The 22,542-nt window shown below is 38.0% G+C and overlaps 1 protein-coding gene across 7 annotated transcripts in view; it reads left to right on the top strand.

The window, feature by feature from the left end:
- The window catches only part of ADGRL3 (adhesion G protein-coupled receptor L3), a 902,055-nt gene that overhangs the window by 713,383 nt on the left and 166,130 nt on the right, over nt 1-22,542 (top strand). For 6 of the 7 annotated variants that reach the window (XM_031935344.1, XM_031935342.1, XM_031935341.1 and 3 more), the window contains 3 exons: nt 3,473-3,775; nt 6,528-6,631; nt 21,180-21,365. In XM_031935344.1, coding sequence (XP_031791204.1) covers nt 3,473-3,775; nt 6,528-6,631; nt 21,180-21,365 — 593 coding nt within the window. The remainder of the gene's footprint in view (nt 1-3,472; nt 3,776-6,527; nt 6,632-21,179; nt 21,366-22,542) is intronic. The other variant, XM_031935343.1, reaches the window with a different exon arrangement.

Below are 22,542 nucleotides of genomic sequence, written 5' to 3'. Positions count from 1 at the left end.
GAGTTAGTTAGCCAGGTGAAAATGGGGGCAAGAACACATTACAGGATGTGCAAAGGCCCTGAGGCAGAAAGAACAGGGCGCAGCTGGGGAACCACTGGTAATTTTATATGGTTTAAATAATATACTTAAAAGATGAGAAAGCATTATAATGAGTTGGAGAGAGAAACTCATGAAGGGCTTGGACATGAAGAAAACAATTCAGCTTTTGTTTGAAGGGCAGATTGGAACTGTTTAAGCACTTTAATCAGTAAACTAAGATATTCCAATTTATACCCTAAGAGTATCTCTGGAAAAAGGTAGAGAATGATTTGAAAAGGGTAATTTTAGAAAAAAGAAAGAAAGAAAGAACATTAATTTTCATTATATGGTACTGGTGCTGTTGTTAAATTATGTTTGGTTTGATTCTATTATCTTTAAAAATCTGAAATATAAATCATTTAAATAGAGGATAAGGATGTATTATTAAACCCATGCTAAAATACTTACACCACACAGCCAGCAAAAATCTTGCAGTAGTGTGACTTGGCCCATTGTGCATGATTTGTGCAGCTGAGACAATAGGCTGGAGAAATCTTGCACTACGTGTGTAACTATGTAGTTTGTCATAGTGAAAATGATTTTGCTGAACAAATCTTTTCATCTCCCAGAGAGTTATATGCTAATTAAAATATCTAATCGAAGAAAGGTGCATTCATTTAGAAAGCATTTGTCAGTACCTACATAATCCTCAAGAAGGGAAAGAAGACAATTGAAAAACAGAGCTTCTATTTTAAAATTAATTCTTACTCTAGTTCAGAGGCCTCCTGAACAAGTTAAGTTGAGCATGAGATTATTTAACTAATAACAGGTAACTGCTAAGAATCTCCATTTTTACACGATCAAACTAAAGAAGACAAAGAAGAAATAGCAATGCTTTGTTTGAAACAAAAACTGTAGCTCATTATCAATGAAAAGATTATAGTCCCTGTCAAAAAATTAAAAGTTGCTCAAAACCGTCCCTTCAGAAGTACAAATGAGAGCTGGCATTATTTGAATTAAAGGATAATTCCAACTTTAATAGTTAGAGAAAATAGTTGGAGCTAGCTTTTAACTGTTGCTTTACTACTTCCCTATCTTAGTTCATTTTCTACTATGGTAACAATACCCAAGACCAGGTAATTTATAAAAGACAGAATCGTTTCTTATAGTTCTAGAGGCTGAGAAGTTCAAGGTGAAGGACCCCACAACTGGCAAAATTCTTCTTGCTGCATGATCCCATGGCAGAAGGCAGAAGAGCAAGAGCGCATACAGTTTGTGGGAGGGGTGGAGACAGATGGGAGGGGACCAAACACACACATCCTCTTATCAGAAACCCATTTCCTAGATAACTAGCCCTCTCCCACAATAATGGTGTTAATCCATTCAGGAGGGCAGAGCCCTCAGGTCTTAATTCCCTCATAAAAGTTCCACTTTTCAACACTCTTGCACTGGGGATGAAGTTTCTAACACATGAAGTTTGTGGGACACATTTAAACTGTCGCATTTCCCAAGTAGTATGATGTCAAAAAGGATTTTTCTGTCAGCTGGAAAAATCAGCACAAAATGTTCTTACATCTTAGCAGTGACACCACTGACACACTTTTTTTTTTTTTTTTTTTAAGCTAATACTTTCTAAAGCTTTAGTTTTTAAGTTATTCAATTTTCTTGATTGTAGGTAATGTTTTCTTTTTAAAACATTTGATTGATTATATATGCAAATTATAAATATTAGAGTCATTTTTATTGTGTATAGTTGTAAGCTTTCAATTGCACTTAGTATTTTGAAATATGTTATTAAATGTTATGTTGGGATTGTGTTATATGTTTAGTGTCAACTTTATTTTTTGAGTCATGAGCTTTGATTTGGCAAAAGTAAATATTGAAATAACTGTATTGCCATTTTGCTCTGCTACTGCTTTCATTAACAAAAAGTTGATGATGGGGAGCTGAACATAGGTAGTGGTGATTAGAAAGAAAAAAATAGGTGGATTTCAAAGAAAGGCATGAGACAGAATCAAAAAGACTTGGTTATTTGTGAGCTATAGTATATGTGGAAGAAGGAGGGAAAATAAGACACTCTGCCTTCTTATATGAACTTTGAGTAGATGCAGTTCTGAACATTACCATTCATATGGAAAGGGACCATGAGAGAAAGAGGAGGAGAGCTGAGAAGAGTGGGAGGGAAAATTGAAGAAAGAGGCAAATGGCATAATAAAAAGCATCACTTCAGAAAAGACTGCAGTGTCAGTGATTAAATGTTCAAAAACATCCCATCCCTTCACCATCTCTATCCTATTTCTTTGGAAGCTTTATATACACCAAATACATTGTGATGAACCTGGAACTTCCTTGGGGTAGCAGAGGTGAAGATATTTTAAGGGAAGTAGAAAATGAATTACAAACAGCTAGAGGCTCATATCAGAATGCCCTACATCTCCTTCAACATGAGTGATCTTGAATCAGACTAGAGTCAATATCCCTACAGTTTATTGCCAGTAAGTGAGGTTAGCAGTAGTTTCTAATCTTACAGCTAGGAATGCAGTCTGTGTACAGGAAGGACAAGCATACTCTTGCATTCCCATGTTGAGAATATGAATGTATTTTCCCAAAAAGATGATTTTTTGCAGTGGTTATTTCCATAGTATGCCTATTCCTTGGAAACATAGGTTCAATTACCTGACAAAGAACCTAACTACCTTTATTTGGAACTTGGAATACACTTTCCCATTCAAAAAATCTTGTTAGAGGATAATTTAGGGTTGTAACCATTTGGAAACTACTTATACTGTATATTAATAAAAATCAAATTTGAAAATTGTGTGAAGGTGAGTCTATTCTAAGAGCAATCAAGTAGATCACTAAGCTACTCCAGTTTGTGATTAAGGAGACGATATTCAGAATTGCTCTTTGTTTTTTTAGCTTGTCAGCAGTTTAATTTCTGTTTCCTGGTTTTTTGTTTGTTTTTTGTTTTTGTTTTTGTTTTTTTTTTTTTGCCTCTCCCCTGTTTGCTGCATATATAGAAATCCATATTATACTTCATGTGAAAATAAAATTTTATATAGTTCCCTCTTCTATACAAAGTTTGATAATTCTAAGGAGAGGGCTTAAAGTTTTAATCCTCCAATTGTCAAAAAGTCTGGGGAGCATTAAGAAGCTTATGAATGAAGAGTTGAGTTGTGCTGTAATTTTGTTTTCTAGGATTTGAGTTTCGAAGAACCATTAAAAAGCCTGTGTTTGGCAGTGATCAGTTGGTTGCTTTGATACTCAAGTGGCACCCTGATACCTTGGTATTGGCTTATTTTTGTCATGTTTAAAATGAAAATCAGGATGAGGACTTCTAGAGCTTTAAAGCCCTTTCAACTGTCAAATAAAAATAATTTCTAAAGTGTTAGGACATCTTGAGGTCCTACTGTGAACAAGCAATGTAGGTGTTTTCTTTCTAATTTTATTTCAGATATCTCTACCACAGGACCCCTTGGCATGGGAAGCACGACCAGCAGTACCACCCTTCGGACCACAACTTTGAGCCCAGGAAGGAGTACCACTCCGTCAGTGTCAGGAAGAAGAAACCGGAGTACTAGCACCCCATCTCCAGCTGTTGAGGTGCTTGATGACATGACCACACACCTTCCATCAGCATCGTCTCAAATCCCAGCTCTCGAAGAGAGCTGTGAGCCTGTGGAAGCCCGAGAAATCATGTGGTTTAAGACCCGTCAAGGACAGATAGCAAAGCAGCCATGCCCTGCAGGAACTATAGGTAAGTCTGTGCTAAAGCACTGAGTTAAAACTGTTGTGTTACTTTGGCTTTATTTTCTAGTGTTCTTTTCATTTTCCTTCCTCCCTCCCTCCCTCCCTTCTTGCCTCTATTTTCTTTTCTTTTCTCTTTTCTTTTTTCTTTTCTTTTCTTTTCTTTCCTTTCTCTTTCTTTCTTTCTTCCATCTTTCCTGTTTCTTTGTTTTCATTACAACATATTTTATTACTTGACATTTGACTAAATTCTGAACTCAACTAAATTACAATTTAAAGCTATGTATTTTCCAGTTTAAAAATGTAACCTGATTAAGTGACAGGTAACCTGTGAGATCTGCGTTTTGCCCTCATAGTCTCTGGGTCAAGGTAAAGTTAGGCTGTAGATGTTCAGGCTACTCTAGAGGCTCAGCTTTTCTATGCAGCAGTCCAGAGGGGATTACTTGATTGCTGGGAGTTAGTCTCATGCGCATATCACCAACCATCAGATATTGATTGCAGAAAATGAGGTCCAGGACTTCTATATTAGAAGCTTATCATGGAAACGACCTAACATGTTACAAAAGAGAATGTTTGACTCTCCTTTTTATCAGCCATTGTAGTTGTCCTCTGATGGTCAAAGCGTGTTGGGGACCACGCTGCAGGAGTCAACCTAGCACTCATGCATCCACCAGAGAACAATCTTGCATTGTTTCCTCTAGGGGATAGATAAGAACTCAATATTTCTTTTCCTTTTTTTTTTTTTTTTTTTTTTTGAGATGGTATCTCAGTCTGTCGCCCAGGCTGGAGTGCAGCGGCATGATCTCGGCTCACCCTCTACCTCCAGGGTTCAAGAGATTCTCCTTCCTCAGCTTCCTAAATAGCTGGGATTACAGGCGCCCACCACCATGCCCAGCTAATTTTTTTTTTTTTTTTTTTTGTATTTTTAGTAGACAGGTTTCGCCATGTTGGCCAGGCTGGTCTCAAACTCCTGACCTCAGGTGATCCGCCAGCCTCAGCTTACCAAATTTCTGGGAGTACAGGCATGAACCACTGCGCTCGGCCTTCTTTGCCTAATTTATTACTGATATAATTCATAATATCTTCACATGGTAACCATATTATTATTTATTTTGCTTAAGCAAAGGTATCTGATTTTCTTATTGTTGCATACATTGATATTTGTAAATGAATCCTTGTCACGTTTGCATTATTCTCTAAAATATGTAAATAAGAGAAATTCACAATATATGTCACCTCGCATTCTCAGGGACTTTCTCCTTGGGTATTATTGATTTGAATACTTCAAAGAAAAAAGTTTTTTTTAGAAAGTTCTGATATGGGTATATCATTTCATATTCCGTGGTATAGGAAATGGTGGGTGGGAAGACCAAAGAGTATCTTGATTTTTATAAAAAAAACACTTTTTTCCAGCAAAATATTTAAAAACATTCAAAAATATTCATTTTCTTTAAGAAAAAGAGGGAGAATATTTATTTGTGAAGTTTTCTGTGATTCTGGAATCAGAGAACAGTTGGGAGCCACCTTCTTTCTTAGCTCTGTTTCCTTAGTTCTAGGTCTCAGTTCCTTTACTTCTAAAAGAAAAATAATAATAGCCCCCTACTGCAGAACTTTGTTTTGAAGATTAGTGAAACATTTTATTTGAAAGCACTTTGCTCTGCAGAAATGTGTCATTATTTGTCTGTGACAATTGGAAAAGAAATTTTCTGAAGCCCTCAGGGATTACTGTCAATACACCCCAGTCTCATTGTTACCCATCTCGGTCCATTCTGTTATGCCTTTGTCTAGGCCCCCACAGTCTCTCACTTGAATTATTGCAATAGCTTCCTCACCATCACTCCATTACTCTCTCAAATTCATCTTCCATGTTCCTGCCAGAAATATCATTCCAAAACTCAAATGTGCTCATCATCTATCTCCTCTTTTAATATTCTCATTGATTTTCCAGCACCCATAGATGATAGACAAGGGAGTTTATGATCTGGTTTACTTTTCCACTTTCATTAAATACACCTCCCCAGTCCAGTAGACCCCAGTTCAAAAAAACTTGAAGTTTCCCAAAGAGCATATATTTTTCCACCTGGAATGTCCTTTTCCACCTTGTTTCATTCCTGAAAAACCTGCACACTTATTCCTTTAAGGCTCAGCTGCTACCTTTCCTCTACAAAGTAAAGCACTAAGCTCCACGGAGGCACATATCACATCATCTCACACATGAAATTTTTTAAAAACAGTTCCCTGCTGGACACGGTGCCTGTAATCCCAGAACTTTGGGAGGACAAGGCAGGCGGATCACGAGGTCAGGAGTTTGAGACCAGCTTGGCCAATATAGTGAAACCCTGTTTCTACTAAAAATGCAAAAATTAGCCGGGCATGGTGGGGTGCACCTGTAGTCCCAGCTACTTGGGAGGCTGAGGCAGGAGAATCACTTGAACCCGGGAGGCAGAGGTTGCGGTGAGCCGAGATCTTGCCACTGCACTCCAGCCTGGATGACAGAGTGAGACTCGTCTCAAACAAAACAAAACAAAACAGTCCCCATACCTAAGGTGGCTGCCACAAGTGCTTCAAACATATTGTATATTTTTGTTTGGAGTACTACATTTCTCTAGTGCTAAATGCTTACCTGGCACTGTATCTGGTGTTTTAATAAACATTATGTCGATTTAATTATCTCATTTTTACCTTTGCTCATTTTTAAATATACCATGGATGTGAAGTCATTTTCAGAAAAAGAAACAGATATATTTCTCTCATTATTATAGGTGTATCAACTTATCTATGCCTTGCTCCTGATGGAATTTGGGATCCCCAAGGACCAGATCTCAGCAACTGTTCTTCTCCTTGGGTCAATCATATAACACAGAAGGTAAATCCTGTGACTAACAAGAAATTCTTTGCTAAACTATATTATCTACTGTTGATGATAGCTGTTGGAAACAAAACAGTCAAGAATTCTTTTAAAATCAATGTAGAAAAATTATTCCATTTTAATTTAATTTCACATTTAATGACAACCTCTAATACGTTATGAGCTAGTTCTAGAATTTTGTTGTTTTTAAAGTGCAAATTCATGAATTTCCTCTTATATTGCTTATAATAATTTTATTATTAATAAAATTTCTGGCCGGGCGCGGTGGCTCAAGCCTGTAATCCCAGCACTTTGGGAGGCCGAGGCGGGTGGATCACGAGGTCAGGAGTTCGAGACCATCCTGGCTAACACGGTGAAACCCCGTCTCTACTAAAAAAATACAAAAACCTAGCCGGGCGAGGTGGCTGGTGCCTGTAGTCCCAGCTACTTGGGAGGCTGAGGCAGGAGAATGGCGTAAACCCGGGAGGCGGAGCTTGCAGTGAGCTGAGATCCGGCCACTGCACTCCATCCTGGGTGACAGAGCCAGACTCCCTCTCAAAAAAATAAATAAATAAATAAAAATAAAAAAATAAAATAAAATTTCTATGGTATTGTGAACTACAGATATAAAAGTCCAAGAGGCATTATAAATTAAGCAAGTAAAAGTTTCTAGCATACATACATATGAGTTTTCCTGTGGAAATAATAATTATAATTTTTCAAAGTCTACCTTTGGAATCTTAAGGCATCTGATTAATGTTCTGTAACCTAATCATTTATCAGTGTTAAAAGTATACACATGTGTGACAGAATCTTGCAGACTCAAATTTTCAGAGCTTATTTGGTTGCAATATGTTGAACATTTTTATTATTAATGCACTGTGGGGCTTTGAATTGATTTCATTACAAACAGAGACCAGATGTGCATTTATGCCAAAAGGGTTATGGGATGAATCCTTATTATAGCAATTTATGTGAATTTATGCACTCCTAAAATGGAGAGTCCTTCTATGGCACATTAGCTATGCTGAGGAATTTCTGAGAGAGATTTTCCCGAGAAATATTACAAATGATGACCTTACTAAAAGCCTGCCTGTGCCATTTGCTCTTTTCTCTATTTGTTTTTAACCAGACTTATCCTCAATAATATACTGTATAATAATCCATAAATATCTACCCAGTAGATCATTTAGCAGATGAGCCATAACTATCTATTTACCCTAAATCATAGAAGAATAGTGGTTATATTGACTCTAGTTACCCTCTTACATATGCATCTCCATACTTGTTGCTATTCATAATGATGCTTCTCCAATTTCAGCACTGTTCCTGCCACAGTTTTTATGTCCTTTGATTTTATTACAATGTAGCTCAGACCCCAGGGCAAATAACTCTTGCTGGATGTGATCAGATTAAGAGATCAGTAGCATATCTCCTTACATTAGCAATTCTTTAAAAACAGTCCCTAGATACTTAGCCCAGGGGTTAATATAAATTCAATAATAATTCTTCTAGAAGGCTGAATGTTTTCACGATAATTTCTGAATATAGTTGGATCATTTTATTGTAGAAATTACTAGGTGACTTTAACTGATAATGATGCTTAATTCTTTTCTTTTCTCTGCAGCCCAGCTAATCTTAGGACAAAAGATAATTCAAAGACCAGACAGCTGTTGTCCATTTGATTTATAGACAGGATGTTTTTGTTTTGTAAAAAAATACCGCCTGTTCTTCCAGGGCATTTTTGTTTCATCCTGTAGAGTCTACAAAACTATGTTATGTGATCATTACATTTAAACTTGAATAACTTAGGTGACTGGAACTTATAAAAAAAAAACCTTAGATTGATTACCCAAAAATTTATAAAATCTTAAAAAGTACAGTAAGAGGCTTTTGAGCACTCTGAATCAGCTTATGTAACTTGTCCAAGGTCAGTGGTGGAGCTGGTATTTGGTGGAGAAGAAGTCAGTGGTGGAGAAGGTAGTTGAGACTACCTTCATGAAGACATCATACTTAACCACAACAGTGGTTAAACCATAGATAGCTTATGATTGGCTTCATAGCCTTACACTCAGTTACCTATGCTGTCCCTCTGCACTCTGCCTACCCTTTTACTTGGCTGTGTCCTTTATGCCTCCAGATATTTATGCTACGCATTGACTGTAAATGATAGTCGAACAGGTTTCTTTACCACAAAACTCTAACACTTTTAAATATTAGTATTGAAAACTTCAAGAATCTGTTGTAGCATTCATAGGATTATTTGTCTATATTTTATCCTCCTCCTACCCAGGCTGTCTTTCATAGAATTCATCCCTTTTCTCATCTCCTTCCTCTCATTGTAATACCTGCGTAATACCAGAGTCCACACAGATGGAACACTTGAGGAGGTTTTGTTTACAAAGGTAATGGGGCAGTAAAGACAAACTGCAAGGGATTGAGCAGGAACCCAGAGCAGGGGAGGAGCTGTTCCCAACCCCAGGCCTGTGGAGTACCAGATCAAAGGAGTGACCAAAAATAAGGAGCACTTTATCCTTGGGAAGAAAGGTGATCTTAAGGCAAGGGACACAGCTTAGCCCCAGGTGGCCATTCAGAAAGGAATCCAGGTGAATTAATACCCTGACCTTACTTACCCTCCACCGTCCATTTACCTGCCAAGCCACCCCACTGGCCAAACCCAACCAGAAGCCAAAGAAGGACACACTTAATGACTACCTTGTAAGTCCACCTTGTAGGGCAGAAGGCAGGATGGAGGAGGGTGGAGAGTAGCCCTGAACTAGCAAATGGAAGGTACCCAACATAGTCCTTGGCTTTTCTCCACTCCCTTCTCTCACCCTTCTTCCTTTTCCCATTGAATCAGCATTGTTGTCTAGGGTAAATGCTCATGGCTCATCATCTAGAGCCAAGAAGATTAAGGACGCAGACACACACAAGGAGTGAGTTTAGGAGCAGAGGTTTAATAGGCAAAAGAAGAGAAAGGAAAACAGCTCTCTCTCTTGTGAGAGAGAGAGGGGCTCCAAAATGGGAATTCCGACCCGGAGTGGTAACGCACTGGATTTTATAGGCAGGCTTGAGGAGATGGGGTCTGATTTATGTAAGGCCCAAGATTGGTTGGACCAGGTGTGATGTTTACATAGTCTGCGGGGAAGGCTGGAAGGCTAGCCACCTCACCCTAATCTTTTCTTTTCTTTTTTTTTTTTTTTTGAGAAGAAGTCTCATTCTGTCACCCAGGTTGGAGTGCACTGGCACTGTCTTGGCTCACTGCAACCTCCACCTCCCAGGTTCAAGCAATTCTCTTGCCTCAGCCTCCTGAAGCTGGGACTACAGGCGCACACTGCAACACCTGGCTAATTTTTTGTATTTTAGTAGAGATGAGGTTTCACCATGTTGTCCAGGCTGGTCTCAAACTCCTGAGCTTAGGCAATCTGCCTGCTACGGCCTCCCAAAGTGCTAGGATTAGAGGAGTGAGCCATCATGGCCCACCACACTAACCTTATTATGCAAATAGGCTTTCCACTTGGCCTGCCATGTTGCCTGCTCCTTACTGTGCACGTGGCTGGCAAAGGGAAGGAGCTGCCATTTTGAACATGCCTAGTCCCAGGTAGCCTTCTCCTGTCAGCACAGCTGCCAGCATTCGCCTGTGCAAGCTTCTAGCTTGCCTTTCTACGTCTGCAGCTTGATTTTACAAGCCACTCTTTGTTAGAAAAGAAATGATTTTGGGGCTGCTTTTCATTAAAAGGAAAACCTTACTGAGGACTTTCTTACCCTATCTGCCTAAATAATTTCTTTTTAATTCCTGTATCACCATCTCCTTCTCTTTCGTTTGCCCTTCACCTCCCCTCTCCTCCCTCTTTGATTTCCTTTTTCCCACACACTCTTTACTCTGATCTCCTACCTCTTTCCATTTCTGCAACTATTTTTTTTTCTGCTTTCTGCCATGTTGAAAAATTGAAGTCAAATAGATATCTTTAATGTTTCATTCTTCCCGCTACCCTCCCCCTGCTGCCAGTATAGTTTTGTGAATTTCAAACTCGTAAAGCAAAGAAATGCTTTTTACCCCCAGTGGAAACACAGGTGAAAAAAACACAGTTAACATATGCAAAGAAAAAAAAAGTATATATTTGAAATGGTAGTTTTCTTCTTCTCAGGGATTTTGTGAATTAATGTACCCTGAAGTGTGAGTCCACTTGGACTGCTGTGGTTTATGGTTAAAAAACCAAACAAGGCTGGGCTCAGTGGCTCACACCTGTAATCCCAACGCTTTGGGAGGCTGAGGCAGGCAGATCACGAGGTCAGGAGATCGAGACCATCCTGGCTAACATGGTGAAACCCTGTCTCTGCTAAAAATACAATAAATTAGCAGAGACAGGATGTGGTGGTGGGTGCCTGTAGTCCCAGCTACTTGGGAGACTGAAGTAGGAGAATAGCATGAACCCAGGAGGTGGAGCTTGCAGTGAGCCGAGATGGCGCCACTGCACTCCAGCTTGGGCTACAGAGCGAGATTCCATTTCAAAAAAAAAAGGGAGAAAAGTAGATAGAAGAATAAATGAATAGATAGATACATAAATAGATACATATCTGTATACATATCTACATACATTGGAAGATAGATATATGTCTTCAAATTAATGTTTTAAAAAAAGTCTCGGGTTTTTATTGAAAGCCAACAAGTTGGCTCAGAGCCATGCCTCCTGAAACATGAAGGCAAAATATCCCATTTCTCACCTATTTTAATGACTGCTGTAAAATCATAGTCTCTTGCCTCAGCTTGATCTCCAACTTGCACTCAATTTTTCAAAAAGGAGACTATTTTGCATACTTTTAAAGAAAGCATTGTGCTTTATAACTTCACCCATCTTTTTTCACTTCAAGTTTGGTGGTAGTATAATTCTGTATAGCTTCCTTATTTACATGCAAAGAGAAGTCAGCTTCCTACTCCATTGCCTGATTCCACTATTACATGGAAAAGAATTGTCAATGTTGTAATGGTGAGAATAGCCTCTTCCTATTTCTAAGAAACCAAAGTGCCTTTGTTTCTGTTTATATACAAGTTACTGATAGATTTTCAGATAATGCAAGGTTATTCCTGACTTTCTAAAGAAGAGGGATGTGAAAATCTAGAAAGAATGTTGCTACTTTACAACATAAGTCAGTTATTCCCCCTAGAAACTAGGTCGAATCCTGTCTCCTATATCTTAAATTCCCCATTTTATCTTCCTTAGCATGAAATGAAAGTAAATTGCTTCTTTATTTTGTCAGAGATGAGTGGCAATTCCAAAATTTTACACTTATTTAACTTACGTTTAATTGTAAGATAGAAGCATTTTGTTGCTTGTATACCCATTTGACTCAGATTTATAGTAAAATAGATCTTTCAAAGAAATGGTAGCTATGTACTTGAACACTGTGTGTAATTCCTTTATAAATTGTTTTGGCCCTCGATTAGTGGTTGATATAATAAAATCTCAATGCTGATTTTTAAAAAATTGCTTTGACTTGTATCAAAATTTAAAATGTTATCTGTCTCTGTCATAATTATTATTTTTAACTAAAGCTGCTGGATTTTCCCTCCCTGATTCAAGTCCTAGATATAATCCCACCATATCAATACAGGCATTAATTTACTAATCCTCACAAAACTCATAACGTTTCTCAGTGTGTATTGCTTATTTCTGAGAAAAATTTTAGTAGAATTTAGCAAAAGAAGTTAGTGAGGTGTTTAAGCTATGAGATGTAGAATAAATGTATTTCAGCCCTGCCTATGTGCACAGAAAACTTGAGGCACATTCAACATATATATATATATATATATTTGTATGGAAATAAGATCATTATAGTCTATAATAACTGGAGAAAGAGAAGTAAACAGGGTAATCAGAAAGAGATTCACTTTGGATGCCACTGGAGAGGATGTGGGCCGTGACAGCTGGACAGAAAATGTGGCCATGAAACTGAATTGGGAGCAGCTATGGGAGAAATCAGTTAATGGTACCACCGTGGAGTTAGGAAAACCAGAAACCCAAGGATGGCTTTTGCTGCCTCCCTTTCCTTCACCTCCTGCACCCAGTCAGACACTAGTCCTGTCAGGTGTAACTGTAAATTCCTCTCAGGCCAGGCCACTGCTTTTCACTTCTCTCCATACCCACTACCCCAATCCATAGCAGTTTCTCCTCACCCAGGTCTCCTTTCATTCACTCCTGAACCCTCTAATCCTTTCCCCTGAATTTGACTTCAAATACAAACCTAATTAGGCATATCCCATGCAAGCTCTTCAGGACCTTCCCATTATTCTTAACATAATTCCCCAAATCTTCATCATAACTTCTAAACCAGAACTACTTAATCCTGTCCTTGCTCACCTCTCCAGCTGCCTAAACTCCAGATATGGTGCCCTTTGTGCAATTTCCCTAAGACTGCATGCCCCTCCCTCCTAAAAGCTGTTCCCTCTGCCCAGATGCCCCCACTCACATCCCAATCTAATTTCTTCTTTCTGTTCCATCTCAAATTAAACATTCTTCCTCAGAGAAGCATTTCTATGCCAGGTTAAAATGTCTTCAAACTACTCTACCACATTGGGATTCTGTATTGCTCTCAAAAAAATTAAAATTATATATTTGTACAGTTAAATTTTTAATAACTATTTCCATGGCTAGTATATAAACTCCCTCTCATTAGAAAGCATTTTATTCAACACTGACCTTAGCACAGGGCTATAGAGATTCAAATGTTTATCAAAGGACAAATGAATATATAGGCTGAATGAACAATCATTGAAATAATAGATGTATGGATAAGCGGATGGAGATAGCTAGACAAAAACATACTGATATGCAGGTAGCAATATTGGATTCTGAAAGTATAAAAAATGTTTTTTTCTTCTTATCGTACCTAGTACTATGTCTACTCAAGCCATGTTTATTCTAGATCTTACTTTTTATGTATCATATTCTTGGCTTATTCTTTCCCCTCAATAGCACCGATTAGTATTCCATTGTACCTTGTATCCCTCGACTTATCTTTTAAGATTTCACTTGGTGGTTTCTTCTTCTTGCCGTCCCTCAGCTTTCTGGTTGTTCTCTATTCCCATAATACCTCATACACATTCCTGTCACAACAACTGAATTGTTGTGAACTCATATGATGTTTTACGCACCTCACCCCAACCCCATGAGTGCAAGAGTTGTATAAGATTCATCTTTATTTCCTCAGGAAATAACAAGTGTGCAAAGAATCATTGAAAGAATGAAACATTTTTGCTATGATTTATTCACTTTAAGATGAAGAGAGGGCCTGTAGTCCCACCCACTTGGGAAGCTGAAGCAGGAGGACTGCTTGAGGACAGGAGTTCAAGGCTACAGTTAGCTGTGATTGTGCTGCTGCACTCCAGCTTGGGAAACAGAAAAAAAAAAAAAAAAAAAAAAGAATAGAGGGTCAGAAAATAATTTGTTATAGCAGTTTTTATTTTACCCTAAAAAGGTACTTTTCATATTTTTACTATAAACATACTTATTTCTTTATTCATTAAAGACAAGATCTTACTCTGTACTCTGTCACCCAGGCTGGAGTGCTGTGGCATGGCCATGACTCCCTATAGCCTTAACTTCCCAGGATGAAACAATTCCCCCACCTCAATCTCTCGAGTAGCAGGGACCACTGTGGGCCCTGAGAATTCTTTTTTTTTTTTTTTTTTTTTTTAAATTTTGTAGACATGGGGCTTCCCTATGTTGCCCAGGCTGGTCTCCAGCTCCTGAGCTCAAGTGATCTTCCTGCATTGGTCTCCCAAAGAACTGGGATCACAGGTGTGAGCCACCATGCCCAGCCTACAAATATTTTTATAACCTATTTGCACTTCAGTTTTTTTTTTCCTTCCAACATTTTTGTTGTTAAACATTGAATTCCAGGGCTTTTTTGAAGGATTAAGTTTATTGTTCACAAACAACAACAACAACAACAACAACAACAAACCCACTCTTGAATGCTAAAATACAGTTACTATTTATAAGAGAATCCATTAGTGATTTTCTTATTTTACTTATTGATTTATAAAACTACACTGTCGTTGACACATATATGGACAGATGAATTTGCCTGGCTGTTTTTTGTAGAGATGGGGTTTCAATGTGTTGCCCAGGCTGGTCTTGAACTACTGAGCTCAAGTGATCCGCCCACCTCAGGCTCCCAAAGTGTTAGGATTACAGGTGTGAGCCATCCACTCGGCCTTCATTATTATCTTTTGTATTGAGAACAATTACATTTTGACTTGTTGGTCATCTACATTTTCAACTTTTTCATTACTGCGCATAAAGAAAATGTTTAATTTTTTTCTTCCCTCTTATATTGATAAATTTTTATATAAGGGAATTACATAGGCCTTCTTTTCCACCTTTTCATTTCCCACTCCAATAATGTAATAACTCATATTGAAAACTATACTTGTATAACTACACAGAAAAAAAAAGAAATAGAATTACAATAGGAAAATACCAGTACCATTATTTTGTTTTTTTATCTATTTGATGACTAATTTTGCTATTCATAATGATCACCGATAGATGTAACTAAAGTCAATACTTGTATCCTTAGTTTTGAAGATGTATTGATGAAGAAAAAAGGATTACCTAATTTAGTAGACCTCAAACTTTTGTCACCGTAGTATATTTAAGTGAATCATTAAAACCTCAGAGGTCCATCAAACTGACTTTTTTTCTTATAGAAATGATATTGTGTGGTAACAAAGACAGAGAAAGAAACTTAATAATAACAACAAAATAATTACATAAGAACCCATGATTAACAAAATAAAACAATAGTAATTCTACAAACATATTCGTTACTATAAGAGTATAATAGGTAGGCCGGGCACGGTGGCTCAAGCCTGTAATCCCAGCACTTTGGGAGGCCGAGACGGGTGGATCACGAGGTCAGGAGATCGAGACCATCCTGGCTAACACGGTGAAACCCCGTCTCTACTAAAAATACAAAAACTAGCTGGGCGAGGTGGCGGCCGCCTGTAGTCTCAGCTACTCGGGAGGCTGAGGCAGGAGAATGGCGTAAACCCGGGAGGCGGAGCTTGCAGTGAGCTGAGATCCGGCCACTGCACTCCAGTCCGGGCTACAGAGCAAGACTCCGCCTCAAAAAAAAAAAAAAAAAAAAGAGTATAATAGGTGAAAAATTATAACCTGCAAGACACTATGAATGGCACATTAATTAAAATAATATCCCTTTGAAAAATTATAGGAATTCCAGCTATCTTAGATATCTCTATGCCCAGTGGGGGAGTTTTGCAAAGTATCAATTGTATCAGGTGTCCAGACTTCTTTTTTTTTTTTTTTTTTTTTTTTTGAGACGGAGTCTTGCTCTGCCGCCCAGGCTGGAGTGCAGTGGCCGGATCTCAGCTCACTGCAAGCTCCACCTCCCGGATTCACGCCATTCTTCTGTCTCAGCCTCCCGAGTAGCTGGGACTACAGACGCCCGCCTCGTCGCCCGGCTAGTTTTTTGTATTTTCTATTACAGACGGGGTTTCACCGTATTAGCCAGGATGGTCTCGATCTCCTGACCTTGTGATCCGCCCGTCTCAGCCTCCCAAAGTGCTGGGATTACAGGTTTGAGCCACCGCGCCCGGTCGAGACTTCTTGAATTTGAATATTTACACTATACTAACATCTCACTAAATTAATTAATGAACACTGAATTTTAGAATGTGTTACTTGATTTACTATAATATCAGTAAGTAGCCCTAATTTATGTACAGAAATTTAAATGTATGGACTTTAATCACATTTATATCACTTTATGAACACTTAAAAGTACATTCATGACCCACCAGTGGGCCACGAGTGCTACTTTGATCTACATTGAATTTGTTACATATGTATCCTTGAACCCTATAATGTATTCCTTTTAGTCTTACAAGTATTTTAGGTAAAAAAGACCCTGACCATATTTTACAAATTTCTTATAGGCAGTCCTGATATTTTCTATTTTAAGAATTTCTTGAAAGTTAGACCAGGTGTAGTGGCTCACGCCTGTGATCTCAGCACTTTGGGAGGTCGAGGCAGGCAGATGGCTTGAGATCAGGAGTTCGAGACCAGCCTGGCCAACATGACGAACCCTAATCTCTACAGAAAATACAAAAATTAGCTGGGCATGGTGGCATGTACCTGTAATCCCAGCTACTCAGAAGACCAAGGCATGAGAATCGCTTGAACTGGGGAGGCAGAGGTTGCAGTGAGCTGAGATCATGCCACTGCTCTCCAGCCTCAGAGACAGAGGAAGACTCTGTATCAAAAAAAAAAAAAAAAACAAAATTCTAGAAAGTATTGATTATATAATAATTGTTTAACATATTTTTCATGTAAAATTTTAACATTATAGGTAAGGATTTTTCTTTTGATTTTCCCTTTTTAGGCTTTGTTCTATATATTTAAATATATAGAAATGCACATATATAAATAAACACAAATATCGTATATATTTTCTTTTTCCCAAGTAGCATATTTACAGTTACTTATGTAGTATGTTTATATTTCTCAATAGCATGCAAATATTTATTAGCATGTATATGTAAATAACTTTCATATCTGCATTTATTTTAACTCAACAATATAGCCTGAAGATTAATCTTCACATTATTGATCTCATTCATAATTTTAAATTGTTGGATAATATTTCATGGTATGGAATATTTCATGGATCAGATGGTAGTGGATTATCAGAATTTATTAACATTAGTGTCAATATACTTGCTATACAACCACCTCACTGCCAAATTTGACTGGCTTAATTAAAAAAATTAATTAAAAAAATTCCAGGGTATGAATCTGCCTGCAGAGTTTTATATAATCATAATCCATTTTATTGTTTGTCATAAACAAGCTGGAATCAACATCCTGGAACATTTCTCTTTGTGTATCTGTGGGATTATTTCTTATGGTTGATACTTTGAGTTACACAGTCTTCACATGTCAAAGTTTAATGGACAATGGTAATTTACTGTAATAGGAACAATACACATATACACTACCAATAGTAGTTTATGGAGGTGATATTCGTTGAAACAAACCCTTGCCACCACTTAATGATATTAAATCTTTTATGTTTTGTTTTGTTTTGTTTTTACTTTTTGAGTTAGGATTTTCTATATACATGAGAATATGACTGTAAATAATTTAGGTGTTCTATCGGTTTAATTCATTTATTGTTTTTTTAACATTCAATCCTGATACAAACGCTAAGCATCCTAAGTAGATCATGATAACCGATAACCTACCTATTTAAATAAGAGTTTTACTTGTCCCCCTTTTAGCTTTCTGAATACCCATTAGTGAAACAACTTACAGAGAGTATGGCTTTCTCTTTGTGTTCCCATTTTCTGTGTTGGACTGCCTTTAAAAAGGGGAAGAGGCCGGGCGCGGTGGCTCAAGCCTGTAATCCCAGCACTTAGGGAGGCCGAGACGGGCGGATCACGAGGTCAGGAGATCGAGACCATCCTGGCTAACACGGTGAAACCCCGTCTCTACTAAAAATACAAAAAACTAGCCGGGCGAGGTGGCGGGCGCCTGTAGTCCCAGCCACTCGGGAGGCTGAGGCAGGAGAATGGCGTAAACCCGGGAGGCGGAGCTTGCAGTGAGCTGAGATCCGGCCACTGCACTCCAGCCGGGGCAACAGAGCGAGACTCCGTCTCAAAAAAAAAAAGGGGGGGGGGGGAAGAAAATAATTTTGCACATAATGACACTATTATATATTTAAATAGTAATGATGTTACAGGAAAAGGCTTCGGATCCAGACCCCAAGAGGGGGCTTTTGGATCTTGCCCAAGAAAGAATTTAGGGCGAGTCCGCAATGCAAAGCAAAAGCAAGTTGATTAAGAAAGTATAGTGGTGAAAGGGTAGCTATTCCATAGGCAGTGTAGGACGTTCCCAAAAGTAAGAGGAGGAACGCATCCACCCTAGGTAAAATGCTTGTGTATGTATATTTTTTCTAGTTAGTTAGTTAGTTAGTTAGTTAGTTACTTAGTTAGTTTGTTTGTTTGTTGAGGTAAGAGTCTGGCTCTGTCACCCAGACTGGAGTGCAGTGGTGCAATCTGAGCTCAGGGCAACCTCTGCCTCCTGGGTTCAAGCAATTCTCCTGCCTCAGTCTCCCAAGTAGCTGGGATTACAGGCACGCACCACCATGCCTGGCTAATTTTTGTATTTTTACTAGAGACGGGGTGTCACCATGTTGGCCAAGCTGGCCTCAAACTCCTGACCTCGTGATACACCCGCCTCAGCCTCCCAAAGTGCTGGAATAACAGGCAAGAGCCACCGTGCTCAGCCCAGTGCTTGTATATGTGTGTGTGTGTGCGTGTGTGTGTATTTATATATGATATAAAAAGAGATACTGGGGAGATGTGCTGTGCTCCAAGGGTTTGTGATAAAGCGTTAATTTTATTTTCTGTCTTTTGTTTTGTTTTGTTTTTTTGATAGGCAGTCTTGCTCTGTCACCCAGGCTGGAGTGCAGTGGCACGATCTCAGCTTACTGCAAGCTTGGCCTCCCGTATTCATGCCATTCTCCTGCCTTAGCCTCCCGAGTAGCTGGGACTAAGGGCGTCTGCCACCATACCCGGCTAATTTATTGTATTTTTAGTAGAGACGGGGTTTCCCCATGTTGGCCAGGATGGTCTCGATCTCCTGACTTCGTGATCCACCCGCCTCAGCCTCCCAAAGTGCTCGGAGCCACCGCACCCAGCTACTTTTCTGAATTACTATATTTTGCAAAAATTGGTATTATTGTCTTTAAAGCAAAATTAGGAATGCCTTTGTTCTCTAGATATTGGGATATCTCTCAAGGCTGGGTCTGTTTAGCAAACATTACTAGTTTGTTCCCTTAACCATAAATATCTAGAAGCCAGGAATGCCTAACTTTCTGAGAATTCAAATCAGCAAGTCCTGGCCTCATTTTCTTAGCCCTCACTCAAAATGCAGTTACTATGGTTGGAAGGCCTCTGACAGTAGGACAGATTAAAGTTTGAAAAGATAATATCAAATTATTAACAAACTCCTAGAGACTTGCAACTATAATCTCAGCGCTTTAGGAGGCCAAAGTCGAAGGATAGCATAAGACCAGGAGCCCCATCTCTACAAAATTAAAAAAAAAAAAAAAAAAAAAAAATTAGCCACGCATAGTGGGTGCACACCCATAGTCCCAGCTACGTTGGAGGATGAGCTGGGAGGATGCCTTGAGCCCAGGAGTTCAAGGTTACAGTGAACTGTGATGAGCTATGATTGTGCCCCTGAACTTCTTCAGCCTGGGTGACAGTGAGATCTGTCTTACTAAAGGAAAAAAAAAAAAAAAAAAAGCTGGGGGCGGTGGCTCATGCCTGTAATCCCAGCACTTTGGGAGCCTGAGATGGGTAGATTACCTAAGGTCAGGAGTTCAAAACCAGCCTGGCCAACATGGTGAAACCCCATCTCTACTAAAAATGCAAAAATTAGCTGAGCGTGGTGGCAGGCATCTGTAATCCCAGCTACTCGGAGGCTGGGGCAGGAGAATCGCTTGAACCCAGGAGGCAGAGGTTGCAGTGAGCCAAGAGATTGAGCCATTGCACTCCATCCTGGGTGACAAAGGCGAAACTCTGTCTCAAAAATAAATAAATAAATAAAGAGTCTCTCGAAAGTGAGAATATAGAAAGGTGAAATAGAGGTGTTCATTATTTTTACTTTGTACACTTTTTATTTATTTAGTGTAAATGTGTGATAGTCCTGTTTTACTTTTTTAATTTCAAAACAAAGAAGTGTATAACTTGGGAAATTACACTTATTTACTCATTCTTGTTGCTTCTTTCTTGTTTCTCATGACTTTCTTACCAATTAATATATATTCCTATCTTTGAATTACCCATGGCTAACAAATTTGTTCTAGTGATGATGACGTATTAGGTCTTTATCTATTTTAATATTTTTGGAGTGTTGACAATTTGACATATTCTTGTAGAATGTACTTGAAAAATCAGCATGTACTTTCAGAGAAAAAAAATACTGGAAACTAAGCAATAACATACCGGGAGAGAAATTTCTTATTCAGTTAGTAAGAAGACGAAAATCACTTTGAAAAGCCCAGATTTTATTTCTGGTAGAATTTTCACAGAGCTTAGCAGCTGATGAGTATTCACTGTAAACTAAGTGCTAAACTAGACACAAAGGAAAATGTGTACGTGCCTCCGAGAACTTACAATGTGGTTGGGGATCCACAACACACAAGCAACTAAGTCAACTTTAGAAACTCACAGAGAAAAACCACAGGGCAACCTTAGACTTAACTACCCAAATAGATAATTAAGGTAAACATGATTTTTCAAAGTAAGTTTCCTCAGGAGGAACTTTCTGAAGACATGAGTTTAAAGTCAAGTTTTGAAGAAAAAGATGAATTCGCAGGAAAAATTGGGGAATGTATTCCAGATGAAGATGGAGTTTAACAACTATTTCTTGAATCAATCATTACAATTACATGCAAACATGATCATTGAAAGAAACCAATAAAAGTATTTATGTGAGATCTCTTTCCTTTGTATTCTGTTTAAAAATTATAGTTGAAATCTGGTGAGACAGCTGCCAACATTGCTAGAGAGCTGGCTGAACAGACAAGAAATCACTTGAATGCTGGGGACATCAGCTACTCTGTCCGGGCCATGGATCAGCTGGTAGGCCTCCTAGATGTACAACTTCGGAACTTGACCCCAGGTGGAAAAGATAGCGCTGCCCGCAGTTTGAACAAGGTAAGGACCCCAATTATGTGTGTGTGTGTGTGTGTGTGTGTGTGTGTGTGTGTGTGTGTATGTCTTTAAAGTTTTCATAAAATCAGAAAGACTTCACTGCTTAATTTCCCCCCTTCTATAGAATATAATCATTATAAAGAGAATCAACAGTTATTTTCAATTCCTTTGTTATTTCATTATAATAATAGAACTACGTTGTTCGTAATCTAAAGAAATAGTAAATGATAATTTCTCTCTCTATATTTTGAATTTATAATTCTGTTTTCCATGGCAGTTATTCTGGTATGCTAAATTCAGAGAGGGTTAATGTACATAAACGCAGTTTCTTTTTTCTTTCAAACTTTTATGTTAAGATAATCGACAATGAAACAAATGTCTAATCAATAAGTAAGACTTTAGAACATAATAACAAGAAGATATTACAGATCTTCTTCTGGAAGGATGGATGGATCTCTAACATCCATTATAGATTATTTAAAAACTGAGATAATTTACCCTAATAAAACTTTTAAAAAATTCATAAGGCGAGTAATTAAGTTTAATTTCTACTTCCTTTTGACTTTGAAATCACTCAGATTTTGTATCACTAACATTAAAATGTTAAAAGCTTAAATATTTTCCAGCAAATTTGAATTGTAAGTAAAAAAAATTATTTATGTTTTTAACTTCAGGGAAAATACATTTTATGAATTTTCATTTATATTTATATAAATGAAATAGACATTTATTTACATAAACATATAAAATATATTTCATATATTTATAAATAATACAATTTACTTATGTAACGAAATATCACATGGTGAATTAACCCCATGGTAAAACATATTAGCATAGCTACCTTCAAATGACATGTGTTCCCTGACTGGCTGGCATTTGTGTAGTAGAGATGTTCAATGATTGAAACTGAATTTTAGGGCCTTGAATATCATGATAGCCTTACTACTTTAAAAAAGAAGAATTTGACATTGCCAGATTAATATTCCTCTATGGAATTCACTAAAAGAACATTCTCGTTTAGAATGACAATGACTGCAAAGTAGTCTTTTAATATGTTTAGTTCTTCTGTGTCTTACTAGGTTAAGAATTTCACTCATCAAAAGGAAATACATTTTCTAAATAATGATTATTCAACACAGAAAAGCCAGGTATTTTATCTGGCAAACAGTTTTGTTTG

The sequence above is a fragment of the Piliocolobus tephrosceles genome, chromosome 3, assembly GCF_002776525.5.
Source record: "Piliocolobus tephrosceles isolate RC106 chromosome 3, ASM277652v3, whole genome shotgun sequence".
In the NCBI taxonomy this organism is placed as follows: domain Eukaryota; kingdom Metazoa; phylum Chordata; class Mammalia; order Primates; family Cercopithecidae; genus Piliocolobus; species Piliocolobus tephrosceles.
Note: the sequence above shows the minus strand (reverse complement) of the source record. Positions and strands in the feature narration are given on the sequence as shown.